This window comes from Ambystoma mexicanum, chromosome 6q (assembly GCF_040938575.1).
Source record: "Ambystoma mexicanum isolate Mex_15411 chromosome 6q, UKY_AmexF1_1, whole genome shotgun sequence".
Classification (NCBI taxonomy): domain Eukaryota; kingdom Metazoa; phylum Chordata; class Amphibia; order Caudata; family Ambystomatidae; genus Ambystoma; species Ambystoma mexicanum.
In genome coordinates, this window is record NC_090937.1 from 1,411,450,115 (window position 1) to 1,411,477,521 (window position 27,407).

Sequence of the window (27,407 nt, forward strand, 5' to 3'; positions counted from 1 at the left end):
TTCATGTCGCATAATAACTGCTTCTAAACACTGAAATAATAATGGGTGCTATTTGTGCCTAATCGCATGGTAGCGATGAAAAGTATTTTGCGGACCAAACCCCTGTGAATATGCTTTTATCCAAGTTCTCGTTTTCACTGCCCTCATTTAATTTTAGTCTCAACCACTATCCATGTCACCCCTTCGGGGCCCCCGTCTGATTCATTCTGAACGTAGAAAAGGGAGGCTGTATGAGCTTGAACGCTGACATACTTCAACACCCTGGCAAGTCGGTTTCTTCATAGTTTCTTTTCATAATTTCCCCTGCAAAGAAACGGGCGAGAGCGAACACGACAATGGTTAGAATTTTGGAAAAAAAGAAGAAACCGGAGGAGCAAACTTTGATGCAATCGCGGAGTGCATGTTATAAAAAAAAAGTCGTTTCCGTTTCAACCTCTTCCGGGAAAAGCAAAGGGAACAAGAGCAAACCTCTAGCTCAACAGATCCTTCCACATCGAAAATCTGAGCAGCAACGTTGCCTTGATTGGTCGTCAGACTCAAACAAATTATAAGTACAAAGTTTTTCATGATTCAATTCGAATTTGAAAATCTCATGGGCATTGGGGTCTGGGGAAATCAATATTATGGGTGCGGGGGAATAAGGGGGCACAAATAAAACAAGGGGTTGGAGTAGGGGGCACATCAAATATGCTTCACTCAGGCCTACCTAGGATCAGGCTGGTGGCCTGTTGCCGACCATGTCCGGGGGTGAAAGCCATCTTAAAAGGTTGGAGAAGGAGGAGGTTTTCTGGGGCACCTGAGGAGTCCCATTAGGATTTTAGGGTTATACTGAATCGGCAGAGTCCAAGGTGTGTTATCCATCTTGTTGAGGTGTTGTTAGTGTTCTGGGTTCTATTTTATGATAATCATGGGGTGGTGTAAGTTATGGGTAATAGGGGTACAATGCTAAGTCTTGGGTGTAAGTTAGTTAGCTGCATGAAAAACAACTGACAGATTTTCAAATTACAATACCGGTGTCTTAGGTGAGGGGTCCGCAGGAGTGGAAGGATAGAAGGGTATGGTGTAGCTTTCAATTTCTGTGCCTCTTCCTGTGCTGCACTAAATCGCATGTTTTCTGTTGGTGGGAGGGGGACAGGGGGTACTTGCAATAATCCCGACAGTGCAGCAATGAGTATCTTTTGTTAGCCAGGCCCTTCTCCCCCAACACTAGCTTCAAAGATTTGTAGTTCTATGTCAATGGGTGAGGGAGGCCGTCCACGAGAGTCACTGAGACACCTTTTTCCAGCCACATTTCAGTCGTGGAATTATCCTAATAGTCTGAAGACACGGATATGGGAGCACAGGAGTAACTCACCGCTGCTTGCTTCTGTACACGATATATGATATAATACAGAAACAAAGCTCTGGATTTGTGTCCTATAAGGGTCCAGATGCTCAAGCCATTGCTTTCAGCACACTTCATAGACCAGTTTCAAAGGGTAGGCAGTCAAAGACAGTCTGTTTAACAGATGAAATATCACCCATAGATGTCGAGTACAGGTGGTAGTTCTTGATCAATGGGGTCAGGAACCCTACAGTGATTTTGGCCACAATCAGCAATCCATATCTAATGTGGAATTCTTTGAAGATAGAGTGACACATCCTTAGCCGGTTGCGTGATTGTTGCAAAGATGTTATATGCTTAAAGCTGGGTGCCAATCGTATGGCTTTTTGCAATTCCTTATAAATAATGGGTGCTGTACAATGCACAGTTCGATCAGCGGGTGGGCTGCTCATATTCAGGGAGGGGTTGGAGGAATTTCTGCCCCCATAGTCAAAATCAAATGTTGGCACCCACGAACACACTGCTAAGTTTGATTTAGCATTTTGACAAGCAAATAACATCTTTAGAAGTATACCTTTCGATAAAACTGAATGGAAGGCCTACATGGTATTTGTGAGAGTAGTAGTCCAACAACAAAAACTAAATACAGTTTAAAGAAAACCAAAATTTAAAGAAAACTGATGGATTTAAATTTAAGAAGAATGTTTCACTTACGAAATGTCTTTCGTGCTGTAGAACCGTTTCTATAACATTGCAAGCTGCACACCTTGATTACACAATTTATTCATGTTTCTTGTCCAGAGGGTATGGTTCCCTTCCACTAGAGTTTCCACAATCTTAGTAGGTCACTCTTCCTCTTCCAAATTCTTACAGTATGTTCACATTGTCTTTTGTATTCTCCTGTCAGGCTTTCAAAACATTCACTTTGTACTTTCACCTTTCTCTAAGGCCTTGTATATAATCCTGCCAGGGCTTTCTTGTGCAGCTGCACAAAAGGGGTACAAGTCTTCCCTTATGCATTTACACTTCTCCCATGCCTTGCATACTCTCTTGCCAGGGCTTTCACAGTGTTCGCTTTGGGTGCAGGTCCCAGACTGCCAAGCTTGTGGCTTGCTGTACTCTCCTGCCAGGGCTTTCACAAGATACACCTTTGGGTGTGCTTCCCAGACTCGCTGCCTGTTGCCTGGTATACTCGCCTGCCAGGACTTCTTTAACATATGTCAATTTTGCTCATTTAACCATAGGGTCTTCAACCCCTCTTCACTGTTTTCCCTTCATAATACTTTCAGCGTTCCAGTTCCCTTGCTCAGGTTTGCTTTTGTATTGCCTCTGCGTGCTGCACGGTCTATGCAGAAAAGCATCCTGTTGTCCCACTTCCCTTGCCTGGGCTCGCCGGTCTCCTGCAGCTGCTTTGGCGTTCTCTGTGCTTTCCTCTCTGGGGACCGTTGTCTCGCTGCTGGCGTCCTGTCTGCTTTTCAGCACTTGCTTTGCCATGGCCTCTTTCTCGCAGCCTCTCCAGCTGCAGAGTCCTGGGCGGCGTTCATTCTTCCAAGCTTCACACCACAGTGCCAACAGCCACCGGCCTGGTTCCTTCTCCGGCTTTCACCTGCTATGTTTCCTGACCCGCGTCGGGAAAAGTGGATCTGCTTCCTCTGAATCGCCATCTTCCTTAAGGTGCTGGGCGTTTAAATGTAGCAGCACCTATCAGAATCCCCGAACCACTAGAGTGCGTCTCTATTTCAGAGCTCTACATTGCTCCCGCGCTCCTCCTCCTCTCAGTCTTTCCATAAGGAGAATGAAAAAAAGCCTTATTGTCAGTATTAGGTTTCTAGTAGGACGGGTTCTATGTCGCAATATGCAATACAGGATGTGGGATTCACAGAGTAAGTGGCATAGCCAGAGTTGAAAGGGGGATACCTTGTTCCTGCCAATGCATCTACTTTTCTCCCATGAGAGTTGTCTCCCCCCATGTGGTCCTCCTTGAGGCCATTACCCCAAGGGTCAGGATCAGGTAGCGGCTGCCATTCCCTGGTAGCAGATCTGCTTCAGAAGACTTGGCACAAGACTGTACGCAGAAAAAGCCAGCCTCACATCCTGTTCAAAAGATGTCCAACTTGGTGTATATATCTTGCAGAAAATGTTTTGTTGGGGTGAGTATTGTGCCCAATGAAAACAGTAGAGTTCAACTTCCATTACTCACTCAAAAGTATTTTAAGAAATTCTTATGTTCCCAAAATTCTATTTGCTTTTATGCAAGATGCCAGGTTTGGCCACGAACTTTGGCCCTGCCCTCCTCCGCCCCCAAGGTTAAGGGGGCACACAGAGTATTTTATTTTTGGCCGGCAGGGCCCTATTTCAGTGAAAAGCTCCCCTCTCCAACACAGGAGCGGGAAGCTCTTTACTTAAATGGGGTGCTGCCACCAGGCCAGCTCAGGGAAGACCTTGAAAGACTCCTCCGATATGGCATGGCAGTGACACCCTTTGTAATAGAAAAGCTGCCCCACCCCCATGCTGGCTCGCCAGTGGCACCCAAAGTAAGTAAAAAGCTCCTTCCTCGGAGTGTAGGGGAATAGTTTTTCTTTTCACCTTTGTAGGGCCCCACTTGAGCACCAGCATGAGGGAGCCTTTTATTTTACACAAGGGTGCCACGCCCTTTGCCACGTTGGCACAAAGGAGCTTTTTAAAGGTTCCTAATGCTGGCTTGGCAGAGGCTATTGCACCCTAGAGCAGCTACGCATTAGGCCGGCCCTGAATGTAGACCAGTCTATCCAAATCATGTTTGCTTTGCCTTTGATGGACAATAGCTGTGCAACATGGGTAAAGAAAAGACAAGTGTTATTACCTGGGTGGCCTGGTCTAGATTGGCCTGCCTATCCACGTAATAACATTTCACTTACTATTTCTGTTTTACCCTCGATGCACAGTACTGTGTGAATCCAGGGTAAAGCAAATAAAATTCCATGCTCAAAGCAGCACCCACCCCTAAATGTAGGGGCCTCAAAATTTTGGGGTAGGGGCTGACACTCACACACGCAAGACACAGAGACACTGTGACCTGCACATTCACACACCATTCACACACAATAAACACCAAAATACTTACATACATTCCATACAATCCATAAATGCATGCATACTGTGGTCAATCTGGTGATGCCATCACTTCTTTGCCGCAGAGAGTCTTCCCCCGCATGTGGCCAGGTAAAGGCAGAAGCTACCTGATCCTTACCCTGGGAGTGGCTATCTGAGGGAGGACCACATGAGGGGAGACGACTCTTGTGGGAATGGTGGGAACTCAACAAGTGAGACATGGTATCCCCCCTTTCCATTAGAACCTGATTACCTCTCCGTAATTCCACAAGTCTCCACGGCATACTGTAATGTTACACCAGAACATCGTAGCGGTAAAAATGCATACAGCAAGTATAGTTGTTCTTTCCCGTCTATTTTTCATGATGGTGCTGATAATCAGCTTAAGTTAGACTGGTTACGTAACTCTAGCCCCTCTTTTATCATAGGCAAGGAGAGGGATGGGACAAGGAAGCGCACTGCTACATTCTGGATGAATGAAAATACCCAGACGAGGAAGAGGGTTGGAGGGGAAGCAGACTGCTGCAGGAAGCTGAAGGCGTGCTGGAGATGCCATCCCGTCAGGCCGAGACACTGTGTGTTCGCCACACTTGTGCCTAGGGTAGTGGAACACTGCCAAACACAGGAGGCTGCAAGGCGGGAAATGGAGGACCGGCGGGAGGCCACCACAGCTACCCAGACAGTGCCAGCACAAGCGGTCAAATGCTTGGGACATCGACAGACACTAGTGAGCCCAATGAAGAAAGTGGATCACAACGTGTGCTTCAGGGCTGATACCATGTGACGCTGTAAAGGCAGAAAGCCCAGAGACGGGGTCCTGGAAGTGTGAATCTGAGAACTGAAATAACAAAAGGGGGTCACGGAGTCATTCAAATGGATAGGGCAGAAGGTGATGCTTGAAAGAAAGTGTGTGTCAAAGACCCGCCCCCAAATCATAAGGTGAACATTGTAAAGGTCCTGGCAGGAGAGTATACCAGGCAGTGTGACTGAGTCGGAGACCGGCCCCCAAAGATAAAGTGAATTGTGTGAAAGACCTGGCAGGAGAGTATACCAGGCAACCTGCTACGAGTCTGAGACCCACATCCAAATCATCAACTGAACATTGCAAAAGTCCTGGCAGGAGAGTATACCCGGCAGTGTGACTGCGAGCCAGAGACCTGCACTTAACTGCAAATAAGTTGTGAAGACTATGACATACAGGGGAAGGGAGCCATACCCCCCAAATTAAGTAATTGGGAAACAGAAGTGTAATAGTGAACAGTCGAGAACCTGAGAACCTCGGGGGAAGGGGAACACCCCTCCTGAGGACTGTGAAACTTTGTGGAACTTTACTTAATTTTTTGCACCTTTTGGAACTTTATGTTGGATCATTGAAGAATGCTAAAGATGACCAGTTGAAAGACTATACCACTTTTGCACTTTCTTTTGAGCTTACTTTTAAGCACTTTTCTGTTCTATGTCCATCTGTCTGTTAGCGCCCTGAGGCCTATGGTCGAGTGGCGCTATATAACAAATATTTTAGTTAGTTATGGTCAGGTTAGGATTTTGGACACAGGACAGAGAACTATTTACTTTTTGGATATTCTGACACCGACATTCTTTAGGTTTCGTTGTGGCAGGGAAATCGTCTAGAGAGTAAGATAGGGCGAGATATGTCTTTCTCAAACCCTTCTTTTTCATTAATAAAACTCTATAGCAATCATAACAATGCCCCTGTGTCCGAGTCTTACTCCTCATTCATTGCAATACATACACATTAAAAAGAAAATACATTTATGATATGATATTTTATTTATATCTACATCACGCTCATACACAAGTGTTTCAGAGCGCGATTTACCTTGCCTGCATAAATGCACCCGTGCAGCAACAGATGGCCCTTCCCTCATCTGGGGACATAGACACGCTGCCTGGCAGGAGAGAATGCCTCTACTGTCATCAGCATGTTCACATTGCGGACCTCCGTGTCTACCCTGATGGCATAATAATGAAAGCCAGCAGGGCCAGTCTTCCGATGCACCTCCAGCTCCCAATATTTGGTGCTTTGTTAGTTGTGGAGCCCAAAAGCTCAGCAGCAAAAAGAAAATGAATGACAAGGCGGGGGAGGCGCCCCTGCGGAGACACACGCAGCACAGTCCCCAGTCCCACGTGAAAATAGAGACACTGGGAATTGTGCTGCCTGTCACTCCGGTGAGGTGGCGGCCTGCCGATAATGGCTGGCCGCCACTGCTGGGGTAGTGATCAACTCTCTGAGCTGTTTTACTGGATATCATACGCCACAACGCAAAGTCTGTAACTTTAGATCTTTTTACATCACCATCAGATAGATCAGGCCACCCATATTTCAAGCACATTCTTCTCTCGTCCATTTTTCACTAGATGTGTATGTCAGGCTTGAGAGCGTCTAGAGGCCACCGTTGATTCAACGAATGGGGGCTGGTACATGTTTAAAGAGGAATCGTGAAAAGCAGGGCTCTACAACCTGTAGCTCGCCAGATGTTTTGGACAACTCCCATGATCACTCACCATTGATGGGAATCGTAGTCCAAAACTTTTTGAGATCCAAAGGTTGCAGAACCCTGGTAAAAAGGTTTTCAGTCAACTGGCCCCAACAGGAGAGCATAAAGAATCCCGGCAGATTCCTGGGAGATACCCACTCCCCTCGAAAAGTTTTAAATAATGGGTTGCAAAGGTTCTTTTACAATACCAATGTCAAAAAAGTGGATAAAAAAGCAAAACAGTATACAATTGGTTATTCAAGGGAACACATGAAAACCTCCAACAGATGTAGGTCACTGCTAAGACATAGGAGCATTTTGCAACACCTTTTCACACTGCTCTGCCCAAAGCTTTCATCCTGCACCCACTGGCCAACACATATCAGCTTTGCCTTGTAAAGCAGATGTTCGTGCAGTCAGTGCCAAATGTATGCCAGCGGCACCATTGTAAAACACATTTTCCGTACAGCCCACACAGATTTTTTGAAACTTCTTTTTTCACTTGCTCCCTCGGCTCTGCTCAAGGACATGGCCTGCCTGTGGCGCGCACACGAAGCCGGGAGGAAAGTAGGTGGAGATTTCCTTTAACACTTAAGTCAATTGTCCTCATGGCCTCCAATGAGCCAGGCCACTGTGTGCCACCTAGTAACTGCAGGGAAAGTGTCCATGCGGACATCCATTTGGGACTGCTGGCGGCAAACCTCAGTAGGACCCGCAGAGTTTCGGTCCCTGTAGGGGGTAGGTACATTATCCATCATGTACAGCACTCTTCCGAATCAGTGTACGCGATAGTGGATATTCTGTGACAGCCTGTGCATACTTGGACTTCCAATATGCCTCTGCTGCTACAGCATTCGAAATGCTCTCCCAATCACGGCTCTTTCATCCCCCAAGACTTCCAGCCCCTACTCGATGCCTATAACGACATTTCTACATTGATTGGAAAAATGACACTTTAGACAGCGCCAGACCGCAACTAAAAAGGTCCCACTCAGCAAACTGTTTGTGGTCCTGGGCACATTTTTTTTTAAAACACACACGTGATCAGCATGCAGATGATCTCACCTGCCAGATGCACCTTTTGAAAATGTTACACGATGAAGCACCCACTTCCCTGTCTCCACAACTGGGCATTATAGATGAGGAGAATTCGTGTCAGCCGATTGGCTGAGGTGTGGCCTGAATGGAGACCATCATTTCCTCGGAGGGAGGAAGGAAAAGCCTTCAAGGTAGGGAAATGGCATTGAACCCCTGAATGTTTGCAAGGTTTTAGCTGGCTCTCGAAACACGTTGCGATACAGGGAGGAAAGCTGATGTGGCTACAAGGTTTTTCAGAGGGCAAGAACCCTATTTGGGGTGTAAAAGCTTGTTTGATCTTTGTTTCTGGAACCGCCCTGAAGAGAGTGAAGGGCTGAGAGGACCCACGGAATACCTTTGAGCTATTGACAGACAGGCAACAACTGTAAAAAAAGAAAATCTACTAAACGGAGGCCCTCCATACTCAACCTGCAAACAGACAGTGCGGGTGAGTCAAAGAGCCGTGAGTGACCCAGGTACAAGTAATTCAGTTCACCAAATGCCAAAGCATCGGGCACTGAGCGGAGCCCAGAAGCCAGAAGGTCACAGCGGCGGGTCAAGGACCCTATGAAAAGAGAAAATAATAGGGAAACTGCTTGCTATGCTAAAAGGTCCAGCAGCAAAGGGACTGGGCGGCGCCTCTTTTTTATTTCTATTTTTGCTATGGTATGGTGTACTGCAGCAGGGCCCTTACTGGGTCAAGAGACAGAGGGTCATGAACATACCAAACACATACTCAAAACAGTAAAATAGGATGTGAGAATCCAAAAGGGGCAAATGACATGTTAACCCATTTTTAATCCAAGATAAAGAATGAAAACAAATATATTTAGGTTAAACAGTGTGTACAGAGCATCACTTACATCGGCTAAGGATTGCCGTGTTACTATGCCATCATGTACTACTAAATGTTTTGAATTTAATTCCATGGGAGACCACTCTCCTTGTTCTATTATTCAAAGTTCCCACACTTTCTCTAATGAATAGAAAAAGGTCAAGATCTTAAAACAATGAATGCTTAGAAGGCACACCAAATGCTGGATCATGTATGTGGTGTGAAGATCTCAATGAAGTTTGACGAGCGATCATGCACGGTAGACACTTATGAGAACACATCTCTAGTGGGTGCAAAGTCTAACGCTGTGAAGGATTCTGCTCTGGTGAACACTATAAAAAGAAATCTCTTCTGTGCCAAAAGGAAACTTCGACAACGTCTTATTTAAACAATGAAAAGAGACACCAGCACCTCACGCTGCCTACAGGTTGAATGGCACCCGCTATCCTACATATGTATCCCCACGAGAAAAGAGCAAGATGGCTTCCCTATCCTTCTCTTTCCTCATGAAATTACAACACAGTAAGTGACAAGGGTGAAACATAAGAGAAAGTAGGTCTTACTGTAGTTGTGAAACTGCAGGTATTTCCAGTGTCAATTTCTTCACTCTATCCGCGGCTTTTGGAGGTGGAGGTTTTGGCAACACTTCTGGCTTGAACAATGCAGGCTTGGAATGTACCGGCACAGCGGGAGGCACAGATGGAGTCGGCAACATTTTTGGTTTGGCCGGTGGAACAGGAGTTGGAAACTGAGGGGACACATTCATACTTTTCAGTACACTTCCAAGATCCTTGGCAGACGGAGTATATGAATTTGGGTTTCCAAGCACAGGTCTTGCAGATGGGCTTAGGTTTGAAGTTCTTTTGTCTGTAGTTGTATGTCTAGGGTAGGTAATGGGTGGTACAACGGGGGGTGGTCCACTCTTTCTGCTGTGCATAACAGTCCGCGGCACATTGACCTGTGGTGGTGTTAATGACGGCGATTCTCTCCTCAGCAGCAATTCATCTATAGAAGTCTTTTTTGGAGGCGGCAGAGGAGGCTGAGGCTTGGTCGGCACATTGAATGACAGCATCCTTTGTGAATGGCTCAAACTCGGGGGTGGAGGAGGTGGGTAATTTGGTGGAGGGAATGAGGAATTTGCAGGATCTGAACAAAAGCAAACATAATAAGAAAAGAACAGTTTTATATCTGTTATGCAATATGCCCGCCCTTCAACATTGCAATAGCTACTGGCCATACCCTTACTAGTATATATCTAGTATATGCATATCTCTTGGCTTCTGTGCCACAGCAGTCTCTGCATCTAAAGTTGGCTATGCAGGTATAGATAAAGGTGTGGCAAAGAGGCCTACGGAGCTAGCCATAGTTACAGAGTAGCACATTTGACGAAGATCAACCGTCTCATACTTGGTGACAAATAAGCCAAGGCGCTTTTGCCAAAAACTGTTTAGGTGTTCTTGTAGGCAAAAGAGTAGTGTATAACTGGAAGAAGGCCATTTATATGGGAGGGTTAGTCAAACATAGTTAATGCTAGAAATGTAGGAACTTTGGGTCCCGTTAGTGTATGCACCAGTCAGGATAACCTCGCATAGGCGGACTTGCAAAAACCTTTACATGACTGCCAGGGTGTGTTGAGTGCTGAAGGGCAGGGATGATGAAAAATGAAACCCATACAAGTGCAGAAAGAATGGCCATAGCATCACGGGGTTTCAATAAGAAGTACCAGGGACCAGTAAAGGGCGGAATGCAGTAGGTATGATTTTATGTCCGACAACTGGAAGGGCTAACTGGAAAGACACATGGAGCAATGGGGTGTGGCACACAGAAGCAATGGGGTGTATAAACAAGAGTGAGCAAATACATTGTCGATTGCACACAGAGGGATAAGATGCAGGAAGTGCACCACTGAAATAGAATGTATGCAGAAGGTGTAGAAAGTATGGTAATCATGGTCCGCATTTACAAGCAGCCCCAGAATGAGGACGAGTGCCTCAGAAGTCCCTGTGACATGCCTAATGCCCATTTATAGGCAACACTGACCAATGTGACCAGGTCCGTTCCTAGATCCCTGAAACTGCAATGCCCCATCTTCCTGGATCATCGCTGAGCAGCCCCACCATTGGAATGGAGGTCGGGGCAAGAGAGACGCCTGTGGCATAATTCATGGCAATCCATTAATTGGACGCCTGGCCCCACATTAGTCTGTTTTCCCTAGAGGACCACCTGTCTGTGGGCCTGGCAAAGAGCCAGTCTCGCCCATCTCAGCCCCCACTAAGAAAATGGCTTAACCAATCCATCTCATCACTCAGATTAGTACTAATCCGTGTCACACTGCGGCAAAAGGACCGATTTTATAATTCAGTGATCATTACCAACATTGTACAGTTGCTACTGGTTGCTCTCATCCTTGCAGTGCTTAATGTGGCCACCTCCAGCCTTGTTAAATGAATGTTGTTAACAACCTTGGTAATTCAATTTTGGTTGCTACTCAGTTTGTAGTTTTAATGTTGCTCATTACCAGCCTTGTGAGAAATTTGGTAGCTACCGCCTTATTTATGAAGTTTTGGTCATTACCAGTCACATTCCTCAATTGCCTCTTACAGGTCTCTGCAACGGCTACCCCGAGACACAGCCAATCATGCAGCTCTCCACACCCAGATTCATCAACATACTTTAATTCCCCTCACCTTACAAAGGTGGTGAAGTCAGTGTAGTGATCAGGAAAGCCACCTCACCCTCCCACGTTGCTCCTTCCAACTATACCCTGGACTGCATCCTCTCTGCCCACTCTCTAAAGCCCATCCAAATCAACTAACACACATTCTTAAAAACTCTCTCGACCTAGTCTTCCTCCCTCAAATTTTCCAATTATCCTATCCACCCTGATCCCACTTACACCTCGCTACTACAGTGCTCTACTTCTGTCCCCACAGCACATTCCACCTCCCCCCTCCATGTCACCAACTGTATTTAGCAAACCTTTCTTGATTTAACTCTGCGATGGCCTCTCCATTTGAAATTAGTCTGATTGCACTTTCCTTCTTGCCCCTGGATTTCCCACCCATTTTAAGAACAGGGGCCATACTTTCCAGCTATTCTTGCCTCCTACATGGGACACTTTGTTGGCTTCTTTGCTGCCTTGGACTCCTCTTGTCTCTCATTTTCCATCCATGCCAACTCTTCCTCTAGTCTTCAGGCTATGCTTACCATCTTGCTCATTCTCTCTTCTCTCCCTACTTCTCTTAAAAAAAGTAAGAGACCTTCACTGCCCCATTTCACTCCCTCATCCTCCCTACTGAACATGTTACCCCACTCTCTCCTGTGAGAAACCAAAGGGTGTCTCACCTACTAGTCCTCAGGGACTTGTTATCCAGGTGGCCAGGACACGGCCACGCTTTTGGATCCAGTGCCTTGCGGATGGACCAGTGCGGAAGAATCACCTGGGTGAGCGGTTCAAGGGAGTGGGGGTGAGACAACCAATGGAGAGACATGGTAATCCCCCTCTCCCTGTACCCTTGACCCATCCTATTTTATAGGATCCTCCAACTCCTCCCCTTTTCTACACAAACACTGGGCCGAGGAAGAGGGCGACTGAGAATAAAGAGGCTAACCCTTACATATCTCATTGGACATATCCCGCTAATTGGGTCAGGCAAAGTCATGCATTTGACTTTAATTACATACATCTGATATCCTTTAACTCTCCCCACACAGATAAAAGGCGGAACATAGTGACACACTTTGAGCACGGTGGAACACGAGAAGATGCAGAGGTTTCATGGTGAAGGCGAACCTACTGGAGCAGAACGACCGACAGAGGGATAACAGCAAAGAGTAGAGAAACACAGGAGATCCCTGCTTGAAGGAGTTGCATCCGAAAGCCGTGAAAGATACGCAGAGAAGGCCAAATCCCAGACAAGAAGACTGCATTGTGTTTCAAGGGGGTCGAAAGTGTGATAAATTAGGGGAAGGGAACCTCTTAAGAATGTGAATTAAGCTTGGGGAAGGGAACCCCTGCAAGTGCTGTGATTGAAAAGTCTGAGCCCGACCGAGGGAGACCTACGTGAAGCTTTTACTTTGAGAGTTCCGAGCCCGACGGAGGGAGACCTGCGTGAACTTTTTGTTGAACTGTGAACTTCCTGATGAACTGGTAAAGAACTGGGGAAAGTTGGAATAAGTAACTTTAACGTGAAAGGCTAAGCGGGCCTCGATCCACATTTTGAACTGCCTTTGTTTTGAGAACCTGAACCAGAGTGTGTCATCCTGTTTGCGGGGACCGCCTTACTCCGTGGGAAGGAGAGTTGACTCAGCCACATTGATTCTTTCCTATGCATACATATTCCCTATTGCACACTTTTTGTATAAGAGATAGGACAGGCAGCATATGTCCCCTTATTTTTCTATTCAGCCATCTAAAGAGATGTATGTAATAGACTACTAAGCGCCGTGAGCAGGTATTTGGCTTGCCATGCAGTGCACTGCAGAAAGCTTTTCTGGGCTTCTTGTAAGTGCCGGACAGTCACACGCCTTGTCAATAGCTCCCCGTGCCCCTCAGGATCGGTATTGCTAAAGCTGCATTTAGAAGTTTACACTTGACTTACCGTCTTGATCTGGTTGCAAGTAGTCCTCTTCGATATCATCTTCGTCATCATACCCCTGCAAGCTTCCTAGGGAAATTAATAACATAGATCTTTTATTGGGAACACTGTGCATCAACCAGTTCATCCCACTCTACCTCTGCTCTTCTGTGTGTGTTCAGAAGCGAAGGATGACCAGCAGATTAGGACGTTTCTCAGTCTGCAGATATGCCGGGTGAAAGACTCACTCCCCCAGACTCACTCCCCCTTCTTTTAAGCTTCTCATACATAGCATAAAACACGGAGATCGACATATAGCCTTATTATAGGGATTTTGTGATTATGACAAAATGTATATGGAGATCAATTTACAAAATGAACAATCACAAAGAGATTTGAAAATGTACCATAGAGTATTAAAAATCATTTACATGAAGTAACTTTGTTGGTTTACTACACTACAATAAACTACAATAAACAGACATACTCTTTAATTCTGCCTGTAAAATAGTATTATACGTCTAGAAATAGTATTATAAATAAAATTACTTATATAAAAAACTGAAATAAAATTGGAAAATAGTGACATTGCTATATAAAATACCATTCTTACTTATCTTCAATAACAATTATAAACAAAATGTTCCAATAGAATTAATAATTAGATAAAAAGAGGGTTGCATTAGGGGGATTTCCTCTGGATTATACAATTCTGTAAACAAAACAATCACTTAAAATAGTGTTAAAAGGATTAAAACTAGCCTTTGAAAGAAATTTAATACACCGTTGAAAGATGTGCTCTACCTTTTGTGAATCATTGTGAAATAGCCATTTAATGTTAAATACAAAAATATCACAATGGGTTCTTCTTTGCGTGTCCTTTCTTTTAAATCGCTGCCTGTATGTATTTGATAGCGATCTAGAGACTATTAGACAAAGAAAGGAACTGGTGAATCAGGGGGTAACGTTGAACAGGTCTGGGTTTCCTGGTTGGGCAGTGGGAGAGAGGACCAGAGAAGAAGTGGTTTCCATTTCATTCAGTCCTCAGCCTTCTAAAAAGTGAACACCCTAGTCCAGGAATGTGCATTTAATCTTAAACATTAAGAAAACGTGTGCGTAAATTAATTCAAGAACACCCAAAATTAAAGTGGCACATCTCAAAATCCTTTTTGGCATACGTTAGACGAAGAGTAATTGACTTTACAGTGGGTCATAACTTAAAACAAGAAAAGGGCATTCACAAAGAAACTGGGAGTAACTTTTTGATCATGCTGCAGCATGTTCACAAACAGGCTCACGGCCAACATGGTAGGTCTCATAGGGAGTACATTGCTCTGTAATAACTTACTCTGTGTCAGGCAAGGAAACAAATGAAAACACATCTTTATACCGTTTTTGCGGTAACTTCAATGGATGTTCCCACAGCAGCCCCCTTCTTATTTCACATACTTCCAATGACTTCCCAACCTCTTACCAAACAACCTTGACTAAGAAACAGGCAGACATCCGGAAAAGAGTTAAGTGTACATGCATCGCAGGAACTTGATTTATTTTACAGACTCACCGGAACCACAGGACACGATCCTGAGAACGCCCGCTTCTGATCGTTTTATACTAAGGTGCGCAGTTGTGAGTTACACAGTTCACACTAAAGAGTACGCCAATAGAAAAGTTGTATATCCTGTTGCAAATCACTGCCAATACCTTTTGTGAATTGGTAGTTACCCGATTATGAGACCATTACTATTTTTACAGGAGTAGTTTCTACTTACTCCTGCAAAAACCTTTTTTTCCACAGGACCCAACAAGCTTGACGTTTAGAGACAGGCTAGAAATATTTTAGCCGTCGGGCTAACGTATAGCTTCAGAATGAAGTGATAAGTTGATGTGCAAGCTGGACAGTGTAGCCATGACCACATATACTGCGGTTTCTTTCCAAAGTGGGTGGAAACCTACATGTTCTCTTGGAGATAAATGATTATGATGAAACAACTTTTTCATCTTTTTGGTTATTACAAAAGCCCGCCTCTCACCTTCGCTGTCGGCTGTACTTTGATTGTATGCGATGGCCACAGGACGCTCCACCTGGCCATAGAAGCTGTCCGTTTCAGAGTCCGAGTCGCTGAAAGAAAAGAATGTTTTTCTCGGTTGCCTCATTTGAAACTCATGAGCATATATAATATATTCACGTTTATAATAAAAAAATCAAGTGCCTACAATTCTCAGCGCTTATTCTTTGGTTCACTGATTTTACGTTTCATATGAATTCAAAGGTTTCATTAGTTACCAGTTCATAATCCTGTATAGTTCACTACAGGTTCATGGTTACCTCAACATGCCTGACTTATTTGGAAGAATTTTTAGTTTGGGCTGTTTTGTGTTGGTAATTGGTTATTTCCCCACCCATTGACTGCCCATGGCCGTGCTAATCCCTATGCCATTTCCACCCAGTTCCTGCCCTCCCCCCCACCCCCCCCCACAAAACACATCCTCATGGGAACACTTTGAGCACGCGTTAAGCAAGCCTTACAATCAAACTTTGCATTCGAAGCAGTCTTCTGAGAGTTCATGACTTAATTGGAGTTGTAAACCCGATACTGGTGTAATAAAAATGTCTTAACCCGGTTTTCTTTCAGCCACTCTAATTATAAGCACTATGCGTATCTTTCACTGAAATCCTGTTAAAAACAAGCATTGGCAAAACCACCAGTTTTGGCTTGTGCAAACGTGTTAGGCATTTGCCAGGCACTGCTATTAGATGCCCAGGTACTTGCACCATTTTGCACCTGCTACCATCAATGCCCAGTTAATACCACTACGGCAGTGACTGGCATGTGCCTTTCCCATGCCTACACAAAAGTCCATACTGTTGGCATTACCAGTGCTTGCTATCTCGTGCATTAACTATTATCTCCGTTGGGCACCGAGTACTAAATATCCAGACGAAAATCTCTTTTGTATCATGAAACATATACAAATTTACCCTGACGCCTATTTCTTTTAAGGTCAAAGGCAAATTAAAGAAAATCATGCTTGCTGTACCTATTGAGTGGTTTTCATATTTCAATATCGATCAGAAGTTGGTAAGTATTTTTCTTTTTCCAGAAGTCAGTCTTTTGTGGTCATCAGAGTACTAGCCCACAGTCTTTCTGCATGGAGCACTTGGCGATGGGGTCGCTAGTGGGGGTTAGTGCCCTGGCTCTTTTGGTTGTAGCCCTGGATATACTCTCAGAGGCTTCATCCAAAAGGCTAGCTAGCCCTGAGCCTGTCAGTCTGACATTAGCTTAGGCGTAGCACCGGACGGATCTTTTACAAACCTTTTAAAAACCTGGCAACACCCCTGGATGGGTGCAACAAAGTATACCCAACCCTGCTATTCTAAATGCGGCATTATTCATTTTGAGGGAAAGTACAACATGGCGGTGAAAATCTCTGCAAGACGTTTCACTGGGAACTCGGGTAAAGCCATTTTCACAAACTACTGGAATTTGTGCGCATGTAAAAAGCACATGTGTTAACTTTGGGTCCGACTAGTTTTAGTTTTATTCTGAAAATGCATGTGCAGTTTTTGCAGTGAACTTCTCACAGTGGTCGAAGTGTACGAAAAGGAGTAGTGGGACTATGTTCCCTGCTGGCCTGTCTCCGCTCCCCACAAACCCCATTCCCACGCCCCTCCCACACGCAATCCACACCACACACCTGCTGTTTAAGGGAAGTTCAGTGCACTGCACGGAAGTCTAAGTTTCAACTTCTTCCTACACTTTTATTTTAAAAGTAAACCATTTGGAAGGGGTTATTTTTAAAAATAAAAGTATAGGAGCAGTAAAACGGAAAATAAATAAATTAGAGGAGAACCACTCACAACCGCTCCCGCCCACTTCGACCTCTGACTTCTCGCAATGTCTTTAGCAAGAACAAAGCAATGAAAGGCATGAAATAGCAGGATAGAGTAGTCCAAATGAAATGGAAACATATAAACATGTTAGGACAAACATGTTAATGGGCCTGAAAGGGGGGCCTGCCCACTCAAACATGGAGGAATTCCCAATGACACTGCAGAATGACGTAGCATTTGTGAGTCATGTATGGATATCAAATTTGGGATTTAAATGCGTGCTCAATGGGATTGGGTTTACATTACCAATGTCCCTAGATGATCAACTTCTACCCTGAGCATACAAAGAGGGACACCGAGTCCCAGGACAGCTTCTTTTAGTAGTTTTGCTAGATATCATTTTTTTTAATGGAGGTAGTTGGATTTTCACTGAAACCTGAATGTAGGCCTTAGAAGAATCTAGCATTTATGAAACTGGCAGGAGAAGCGACGTCCCAGACCTCGGAGAATTGCTAGTTCTGGCATTCAACCCCTGCCCATATAATGCCAGGGGTAAAGCAGACAAGATGCACCTCCTTACCAAGGGGAGGTAACTCCAGTACAGCGGAAGGCATGAGATGCCATGCTAAGAACATGCTGGATACTTTAGAAGGAGACACGGCAGCCAGGCTTTATTTTGATCATGAGTATACATGGATTAATATTAGAAGGCGGCTACGTGAACACTTACTTCACGTGATGGTTAATGAGAGCTATCAGATAATAGACTTAACAAGAATATCTGAACTAATTGGAGCTTAATATTATGTAATCAAGGATAAAACATTTCAAAATAGAGGAACGACCTGTATCACTTTGAACTGTCAGCATTCCGAAAATATTTTATTTAGGAAAATGTTGTAAACACATTCCGAAGGGATCCTTTTGAGGGCGATTGATTAAAATGATCTGACTAAATTAGTTTTTTGTGTAAAATGAGCCAACTATACATCACACCGATTCTTAGCAGGGTTGGTTCAGCACAAAGTGATCACACTGTTAAATTAACAAAATCAGTTTCTGTCAAATAGTTTCACTGTGATGTCACATAAGAAGGTCACCGTGAAGACGAAGCGATCATCTTACATGACCAAGACAAGTTCCCACAGCCTTCAACAGTGGAAGAACAGTGGAGAGAGGGCAGATGGAGTTCCCTGAGATCCACTTATATGAAAAGAATATATGGAATATAATAATGACATGTGTTCAATAGAATCAATCTAGGTTAGACAAGCACCCTCTAAAGGTGAGATGAGACTTTTGTAAGCCATTAGAGAAAGCAAAAGGGGATCAGACCCAAGAGAAAGAAATCTAAAACCGAACGCTGGGCTAAGAAAAATCAAAATATCTTACGAATAAGAAGGAACACAGAACAACAGGGCAGCTCTGGAGAGGCGAATAATCAAAGGGAATCGAGGGAGAGATAGATAACCTGCCCAGGAAGAAATACTCAACTGGGGTACAGAGGGACATTTCCAACAGGGGGTGGGGGGCACTGCCAATCCCACCTCAGGAAGCCTTTAGTCACCTCCAGCAGCTCACCTGACTAGATATGACGAGATGGAGCCTAGTTGAGTGTCCCATACCTTGCTACATTATTGAGGCCAAGTTCACTTTGAGGCACTTAATTTAAATTGTGTGGACAGATGTTTTGGGGTCGGTAGAGCTAATTTATTTATAGTTAATTTATAAAGGGACAGTCACTTTTTGCCACCACAAGTATAAATAAACAGGGATAGCGAGGGACTGATCTTTGAGACTTGCCACTTTTAGATCAGGAATGTGTGGAGATGGGGGCGTGGAAGTGCAAGGTTCATAGAGGTGCCTACAGTGGCCAGAAACAAGGGGTGCGAAATCCGAACAGAAGTAGCACATTCATGAAAGAAGGCTCTGAAATATACGCTGTGAAGAAGTGGCCGTCCCCAGGTAGGAATAAGATCCACTTCTACAGCCTTTGATGCCTTTGCATAGAGACTTGACGCAGCTCGCCCACTGAGAGCAGGCTAGAAAAGCTTGGTGTAAAGGGGAGGGCGGGTCTATGACCTGCAATAAACACTGGATCCTGCTCCTGAAAATGCCACGCAAGCCTGAGAAACCTGCGATATGTCAGAAGCTGAAGCCAGATTCCGAGACGAGGAGAACCATCCTACTACCGGCACACTCCGAGTCCACGGGCAGCTGCCGTCCTGTCCGCACACCTTCACGGAAGCATCGGCACCGTTATAAACGGTGCCGGGGCTTCCGTCATCCACATTCCCATTGAGTCCTAAGGGACTCAATGGGAATGGGGATTAACGATTTTCCCGCGCCTGACTTCCAGTAACACTGGGGTCGTAATCCCCCAGTGTTTCTGTGAAGTTAGGCGCCGGACAAATTCACAAGTCCGGCAGCAGCCTGCCGGATTTACCGCCACTGCTGCTGCTGGATTTGTAATGAGGCCAACTGAGTGCTGGCAAGGGTCTGAAGCCAACCAGAGAAGAGCACATGAATGTTCAACTGCCTCCAGGAGGAACAGTAACATGCCACGCCCAGAGTTGAAAGAGGGAGAACCAAGGTCAAGGGAGTAAAGCTGACGGATATGATGAAATAACCAGACACGAAGCACCTTGCCATTTATTTCATGGAACTGCAGTATAGCTGAAAGAGGGATACATGAGCGTCAAGCAATAGAGTGGAATGATGTGGACAGATGAAAATGACACAAAGCACCGTTGCACGTACTGGTTAGAACAACAGCTTAAATGCAAGGAGTAAAACGGGATGTGGCCTCAGAAAGCAGAACCGAGAACCCCATGGCAAATAAAAGTTAGATATACAGGTCGCCTGAAGATATACAGGTCGCCTGAAGAAGCACTGCATGTTGGGAAAGTCGTTCCTAAGCCCCACACGATATGTTCCTTCCAATATAATGGTGCATGATGGGAAAGGGAGTCATTAGATTGCAGCGAACAGAGAGGCTTTCATTGAAATGAAGTGTTGGGAAAGTAACTCCTTAACAGCGCTCGGAATAGAGACTTTCTACTGAACTGTTGTATGGTAGCAAACTGAGTCCTAATAAGAGATTTAAAACAAGATCAGGCTCAGAGTCTAGTACTTCTAATTGAAATATTTGCATCAGCAAGCGTTAACATGATCTTATAGACGCGACGCAACTTGTGACCTTCAAAGAAAAGACCTTGCCACCCACCGGGCCCAGGTGGCCATTTGACAGAGTTGTGCCTAAAGACTAAGTGACATGAGGGGGAAATCTAAAGAATCTTTTGTGGAAATGTTTTTAAAATCGGCAATTGTGAACCTAGTCCTGAATAAAACCTTTTGAAGCATATCTATGAGTTGCGTGATCTGTCGTGTCCACTTGGCTTTGTGACAACGTGCTCACTATTTATACTTTGGGGAAATGATATCCCCAACACAATGCTGGAATTTATTCAGCAACAAATGTTCATGCTGACTGTGCTCAAAGAATATCATGGACCCTGTCTCATGTCATATACCCCAGCTGGCCACCTGCGCCAAGTCCCTTGGGTTCAATATCGACAGACGCCTCACCTTCAAACAGTACATAGCAAGGAAGATAGAAACGGCTTGGTACCAAATTTCTCTCCTCTGGAAAATTAAGCCCTTCATCCCAGAAAACAACTTCAGATCTGCCGTCCAATCCTTGGTCCTCTCCGACCTGGATGGTGACAATGCCCTTTTGGAAGGCCTTCCAGCGACTACCCTGGCACCCCTGAGATGTATGCTGCATGCAGCAGCATGATTCCTCAACAGACTTGGCAAATTCAACTACATCAACCTGATGGTCATCGAACTGCACGCAAGCCAATATCATCTTCAAATCCTATAGTATCATCTATAAGGTTGTTACTGTGAAGTCCCCAAGTGGCCTCACTGAGAAACTCAGGAACTCCGGTGGCCTGCAATTCACCAGACGTTAGGGCATGTGAAGACTTGAACTCTGCTGAAGAAGGAAGGTAAGAACCAGAAGACAGACCTTCTCACTCTATGGCCCAAGACTCTGGAACCTCCTCCCCAGCAACATCAGACTCGCCCCATCGCTTTTATAGTCCAGGAAAGAGCTGAAGACCTTCCTCTTCAAGGAATGTCTCCTCCCTAAGTCATAGGTCCACACACCCTCCACTCTCCACTGTACCCGAGACACAATCTACTTCTGACTGTTGCCTCACATCGTTTTTCAGATCCCTTGCTGCCAATTGCCTACTGTGATGAATCGACGGAATTCATCCCTTCCCCCCAAGCAGGAGCTCCTCTCTGTGAGGCTAGGGAGGTGTGCCCCTTCCACAACACCCTGCCAAGGGGCTGAGGTAAGTGGAACCTCACCAGGAGAGACTCCCTCTTCAGGAACAAAGATTCCGAGTCCTGTGAGGAACTCCCTAAAGCTGTGCACACCATGGCCCACATGGGGTGCCCTACAACACCAGAAACTGTTACACACCAAGAATGAGATGAAGAAACACTTACTAGATGCCAGCGATACGGCAAATCCCCAGAGTGAGGAACCAAAAGAGCAGGAGCCCAGAGGAAGGTGGTGGCGAGACCAACGTAGGATGCGTGGTGGACAGGCAGTTCCCAAACCTTTGCCGATACCACCAGAGGTATACAGCAGCAGGGTGTCCGGTCATTCATCGGGAGAAAAGAAAACCGGAGATTGAGAACGTCAGTAAAGTCAAGCCGATGGCGCTACGGGACAAGAGAGAAGGGTCCGAGGTAAGGGGCTCCCAAAGAGATTCTCCTTCCCAATCAAAGGTAACGGGGGGAACAGAAATAACGGGAGGCCCTGAGGCAATCATTATGCCATGCAAACAACTTGTCTCAGAAATGTTGAGGCACAGTCAAGTTTAAAGCTGATGAACTTAAAGTGTTGTGGTACAAAAGAAAGGATTTCTAAAAGTCTGCATGTTGAGAGAAAAGAACAGAGTCTAACAATACCCTGGGAAAAAGAGAAGGAAACTTGACATTCTGTACAAGAAGAATATAGCAATAAAGAGAGGGAACATTATAAGTCAGAGTTCAGAGTTAACAATTTAAACGATAATCACCCAGGAGGGAAGGCCTACAGAAAAATAGTACCTTCCGAGACCAGGCTGAAACCAGCAACCAGGAAACTAGATCTTACAAAAGATCCCCAAAATGGATTCCCAAGGAAGAGGAAATAGTCAATTTGAAGAGTTACAGAGACTAATCCAAGGAATCATGAGAGACTATTTAATGAGTATGTACTAATAACGAATCCTACATACTGGTACTGGAAGTTACTCAGGAGAAGGGAGTCATTCTCCTGATCTAAGTTAGTGGTAGGGTTAGTTAGGTTAGGTTTGGACAGCGAAATTATTCTTTTGGGCATGCACTCATGACTGATGAGCACCTTAGTTAGTAACATAGACAGGGACTCCCCATAGTGACAGGGAAAGACAGGCCTTATAATTTTACTTTAATAGAATTTCATGAAACATGTCTGTGTCCTCCTTCTGGTTTCGCCACACCACCCTCCCCCGTTAGCTCCCCGCTCTCTTTTTCTCTGCTTCTCTCATTGTATTCTTGATTGGAAAGCACTCTGTTGCTTCTCAAAGCTAGGCTTGTACTCACAAAATAACATCATTATAATAATATACCACTTCCCTATTCAGACACACCCTTGATACAGTCACACCTCACAAACATGCCTGTTAACATACACTTGTTCTGGTCTTGGAGTAAGTTATGCATCTGTAACTTACACCACTGTGCGTAACATATGCCAGAACACCCTGCAAGGGGAAAGATATCAATCCCGTTGTGAATCCGTGCTAACTTGCTCATGAGTAAGTTACTACATGTTCCAGAAGGAAGTGAAATGTATTCCTGCAAGAAACCTTGTGCAACAGCACCATGTTGGGGCTTTAGAGGTATGATGTCACATGACCATATGTTGACATACTTGGGTGTAGGACAGTATATGTGCTCAGGAATACTCTGTGTCTTCTCTTATCTTGTAGAACGACCGGCACCACCACCCCTGGTTTCTTTAGACGTGGGCCAGATATCTGACTCCCTATGCGGTCTGCAAATATTGCAGTGGGCTCTCGGGTTGTCATGCTTTATCCCCTTGGTGTCTCCAGCATTCGTCTATCTTACTAGCCCTTGTCTTGGGAACCTCCTCAGCTCTTCTCCTTTCCTAGTCTCCTCTCCTCTTCCCTCTATCTGTTCTCTCCTCCTCGACATCCATCGTGTTTTATTCTGCTCCTCTTATTTGTTCTCCTTTCCCTCTCTCTTGAGAACTTCCTCCCCCTAGTCTTTTAGCACTTTGTATCACCAACTTTCCTCGCACTCCTATTTCTCCTCTTAGCCTTTTGTTCTTTCTTCTTATCTCTTCTTCATTGGGGTACTCTCCACCACCTCCTTCCTGCACCTCACAGCCTAGATTACTGCCCTGCCTCCCGCTGCTCGTCCTTATAACCCCTCTCAGTCTCTGCCACCACCTCACTACTCCTTTAGCTCTGCCGCCTCCTCTTCACTGTTCCTCTCAGTTGCCTTGGCCAGCTATTGTTCTGATCTCCCTAGCGCAACCTAGTGCCTACAAGCCCCCATGTAGGATGGCGTCTTTTCACACACGGGGGCCTGCAGGGCCTCTGTCCCTGCAGATAGTAGTTTGTCGCTATCATGCAAAGCACTCTCAATCAGATTAACTGACTTGGAGCGTTGTGCATGAGAAGTGGCAGCCCCTCAATAATGGGAGGCCCAGACAACTACTATGGATGGGCCACCACTGCACCTAGAATACTTTGGTGTACCTTAGGTGCATTAACTTTGAAGATCTGTGAATACACACACATAAGTGTACACTTTTGTGGGCATTTTCCTCTTCCCCATTCAGACACTCCCTTGACACCTTTTCTGGTCTTGGAGTAAGCTTTACACCGGTAAACTGCACCACTGTGCGTAACCTGTGTCAGAAGAGTCTGCAAGGGGAAAGCCAATAATGCCTTTGTGAATTCCTGGTAACATGCTGATGAGGAAGCGATGACATGCTTGAGAAGGAAGTGAAACTTATTCCTGCTACAAGCTTTGTGCCGCGGCACAATGTTGGGCCTTCGGAGGTATGATGTCAGATGACCATACGTTGACATAGTGGGCGCTGGACAGTGGAAGTGCTGAGGAAGGCTCTGTGTCTTGTCCTGGCATTGAGATGTGTGTTCTGTGATTTGCCTCCCTCTTCCCTTCCATCTCCCAGCACTGCACTGCGAGCATCTGGTCCAGGACTCAGCATATGCTCATAATCCACTACCAGTAGGTGGAGCTCAACGGGAGAGTTGCCATCTTCCTCTCTTGGAGGGATCGGCGCGAAAATACAAAGATCTTCTGATACTGTTTCCCCACCCACAAGTTGCATTAGGTGGAAGCTTCAGTTTTAATTCCATCAATTATTTTCAGGTGTTGGCAACTAACAATGTATCTGAACAGAGTCACCAAGTGTCTCAAACAAGCAGTAGATTATAAATCCTGGGGTCCGCCGAACCATGATCCACCTGTGGGCTGCACTGTCGTAACACTTTGGGGACTCGGAGCAGAAAATACAGAGCACACTACCACGCTACAAGCTGGTGAAGCTGACTCAATGCCCGCTCTCCTTCCCTGATCAAGGAGAGCAGTATGGGTCAATGGCTACTGCACAAGGTGCCGTGGAATGGGCGCAATAATCAAGATTCGACAACAAACAATGCACCCCGTTTCATGGGGACTACCCCCATACCGTAAAACTGATATGTCACAGTGTCCCCAAGCTACCTCCCCTTCCACACTTGCAAATAAGAGTGCTAGAGAGGACGATCATTGGCTAAAGGCCATTCTTGGAGAAAGGCTGGTGAAGGCTGCCAAGGCAAGCAGTAGGAAGAATGCAAAGGCCTACCTTAGATCCGTTACCGTCTCCTTCTTTTCATTGTAGAAATCAATTTCTTTTCTTAGGGATGACATCCATTTCTATAAAGGGATATAAAATGTTTAAAATAGAAATATAGCACAGATGATGCGTTTTTTGTGGCAGCACGGTCACGTCCCATCACTTACTGGAGAGATGTGGAGGCGCGGCATCACAGGGAACCGTGCATTTTCAGTGTTTGTGTTGAACAGAGTTGGCAAGCCCCAAACCACAGTGTGCTTTGTTGCCCCAGTGCACCTGCACGTGCACCACATAACCTTGTATCTACAGCAATAAAACAATGAACTCTCAGTCACAATACCTCCATCATGCACGCTTCTTAGTTTACTACATTCTATGAGCTGTGTGGGAGGGGGGGAAGAGCTGCTGCCTGTGTTTAGTTTTGGCTAAAGCACCACCTATAAGCTGAAACGATTGCATTGGAGCGCATGTGAGGCGGGACACCACTTGTGGCTGTTTCATTATTTATCGACCTAATGACTACCCATGGCCATGCTCATCCCTATGGCCATTCACCCCCACTACCTGCCCCTCCCTTTGCAAACTCCTGTGGCCTCCGAGCTAGCTGTGTCAAGCAGTAACATCAAACATTGCCCTGTCAGTGTTATTTCTAAGCAGTTTGCTGAGAGTTAGTGGTTTAATTGCAGCTGTAAACGCGCTACTTGTGTAATAATAATAAAATGTCTTAACCAACTGTGCACCCCCCATTTTATGTATATCTGCACCTTGCAAAGAAGTCCTGTTAAAAACAAGCATTGACCAAGACAATACTTGTGGCTTGTGTATAGGTATTAGAGAGGCATCCATAAGACACTGCTATCATACGCCCAGCCACTCGCACAAGTTTCCGGCTGTTTCCAGTTTATGACCAGGTATGACCATTATGGCAGTGCCTGGCAAATGCCTATCCCATGCCTACACAAAAAATAAAACTCGACTTTGCCACTGCTTGTCTTCCTCGAGTCTGTCTTCCTCTAACAGGCTTAGCGGGCCCTTTGGAACGGAATGAAGGAGTTATCAGGGTCAATTAAGTGTAGAACAAACACTATTTCTTTGGATACAGGTACCCATGATACAAAGGTGGAATATGAATTCAATTCTGCTAGTGTGTGGGGCCAGAATTTTGCAGCATTCCTCTAAAATCCAGGTGGCCATCTATCATGTTCAGGGCAAGTCCGTGCAATGTATGCAAAGCATGGGACTAGGTTACACCTGCATGATTCTTCTGGTTCAAAGGCAGCCGGACTGGTGCATTGAGAAGGCATGCAAGTCGCAAGATGCCTGTACCTGGGCATATGCTTAATCAAGGAGTGAGGGAAAACTAGGGCAATAACTGCCCATACTTCTTATTCAAGAATCTATGTTTGGTTTTCAAGCGGTAGATCTAATACTTAACCACAAAGACTACTTATGAAATGAACTACATTTCCTGTTTCCTCCCCAAGGCTGTAAAAGATCAACTCACACTGTCGGGTGATCTTTTTGTATTTTAGGGTATACATATCAACGCACACATGAATCCCAGTGTACGGGAAGGGACACAGTGCACAAAATACACTCTAAATAACGAGAATGCCTATCATAAAAGTCTCCTTATTCTATTCACAAGGACTTAAAGGGTATACAGTGTCTTACTAATGGCCAATGCATGGGACACAGGCTCACTGGATTAACCACAGCACTATTGTGTGCTGTTGCATTGGGAAATCCCTGTGGTCTGTAAATCTAATGTGTTTGCTTGCAATGGTGTACTCCAGCAGCAGATCCTATTTGGGACTTCAGCAGTGCCAGCAAGGCTTGCACTTTATGTTGCTAAATCAGCAGCAGGAAGATCCTTCCTAAATGTTTCAGCAAATAATGGTTTAGTTACTGTTGCGACTTTGGGGTTCACAGTGAGTTACACAACAATTGACATCCTTAAGTTCTTGCCCGAGTGACATGGGGGCTCTGCAAGTAGGCCTAGTCTGGGCAGAGATCTCCCCGGGACAGGCTTGTGATGGCAGCCCCTCTACGACGATGCCAGTCTGTTTCTTACAGGATTGATTTCCATATGGTATGTCTAACCATTCTGAAAGATATTTAGCTCCTATATTCACTAGCTCACACAACCGTACGCAGCCTTGTTTTTCACAAGGACATCCACAGTGCTGGACACATGTGTGGGTTATTTGTGATATTCACCTCGTTTCCCCCACT

The 27,407-nt window shown here is 45.3% G+C and overlaps 1 protein-coding gene across 4 annotated transcripts in view; it reads right to left on the minus strand.

The window, feature by feature from the left end:
- SH3BP2 (SH3 domain binding protein 2) overlaps positions 1–27,407 on the minus strand; it is a 381,251-nt gene that overhangs the window by 96,082 nt on the left and 257,762 nt on the right. For all 4 annotated transcript variants that reach the window (XM_069632101.1, XM_069632100.1, XM_069632099.1 and 1 more), the window contains exons 5-8: positions 25,182–25,252; positions 15,435–15,523; positions 13,426–13,491; positions 9,388–9,970 (exon numbers count right to left, since the gene is read on the minus strand). In XM_069632101.1, the coding sequence (XP_069488202.1) occupies positions 9,388–9,970; positions 13,426–13,491; positions 15,435–15,523; positions 25,182–25,252 (809 nt within the window). The remainder of the gene's footprint in view (positions 1–9,387; positions 9,971–13,425; positions 13,492–15,434; positions 15,524–25,181; positions 25,253–27,407) is intronic.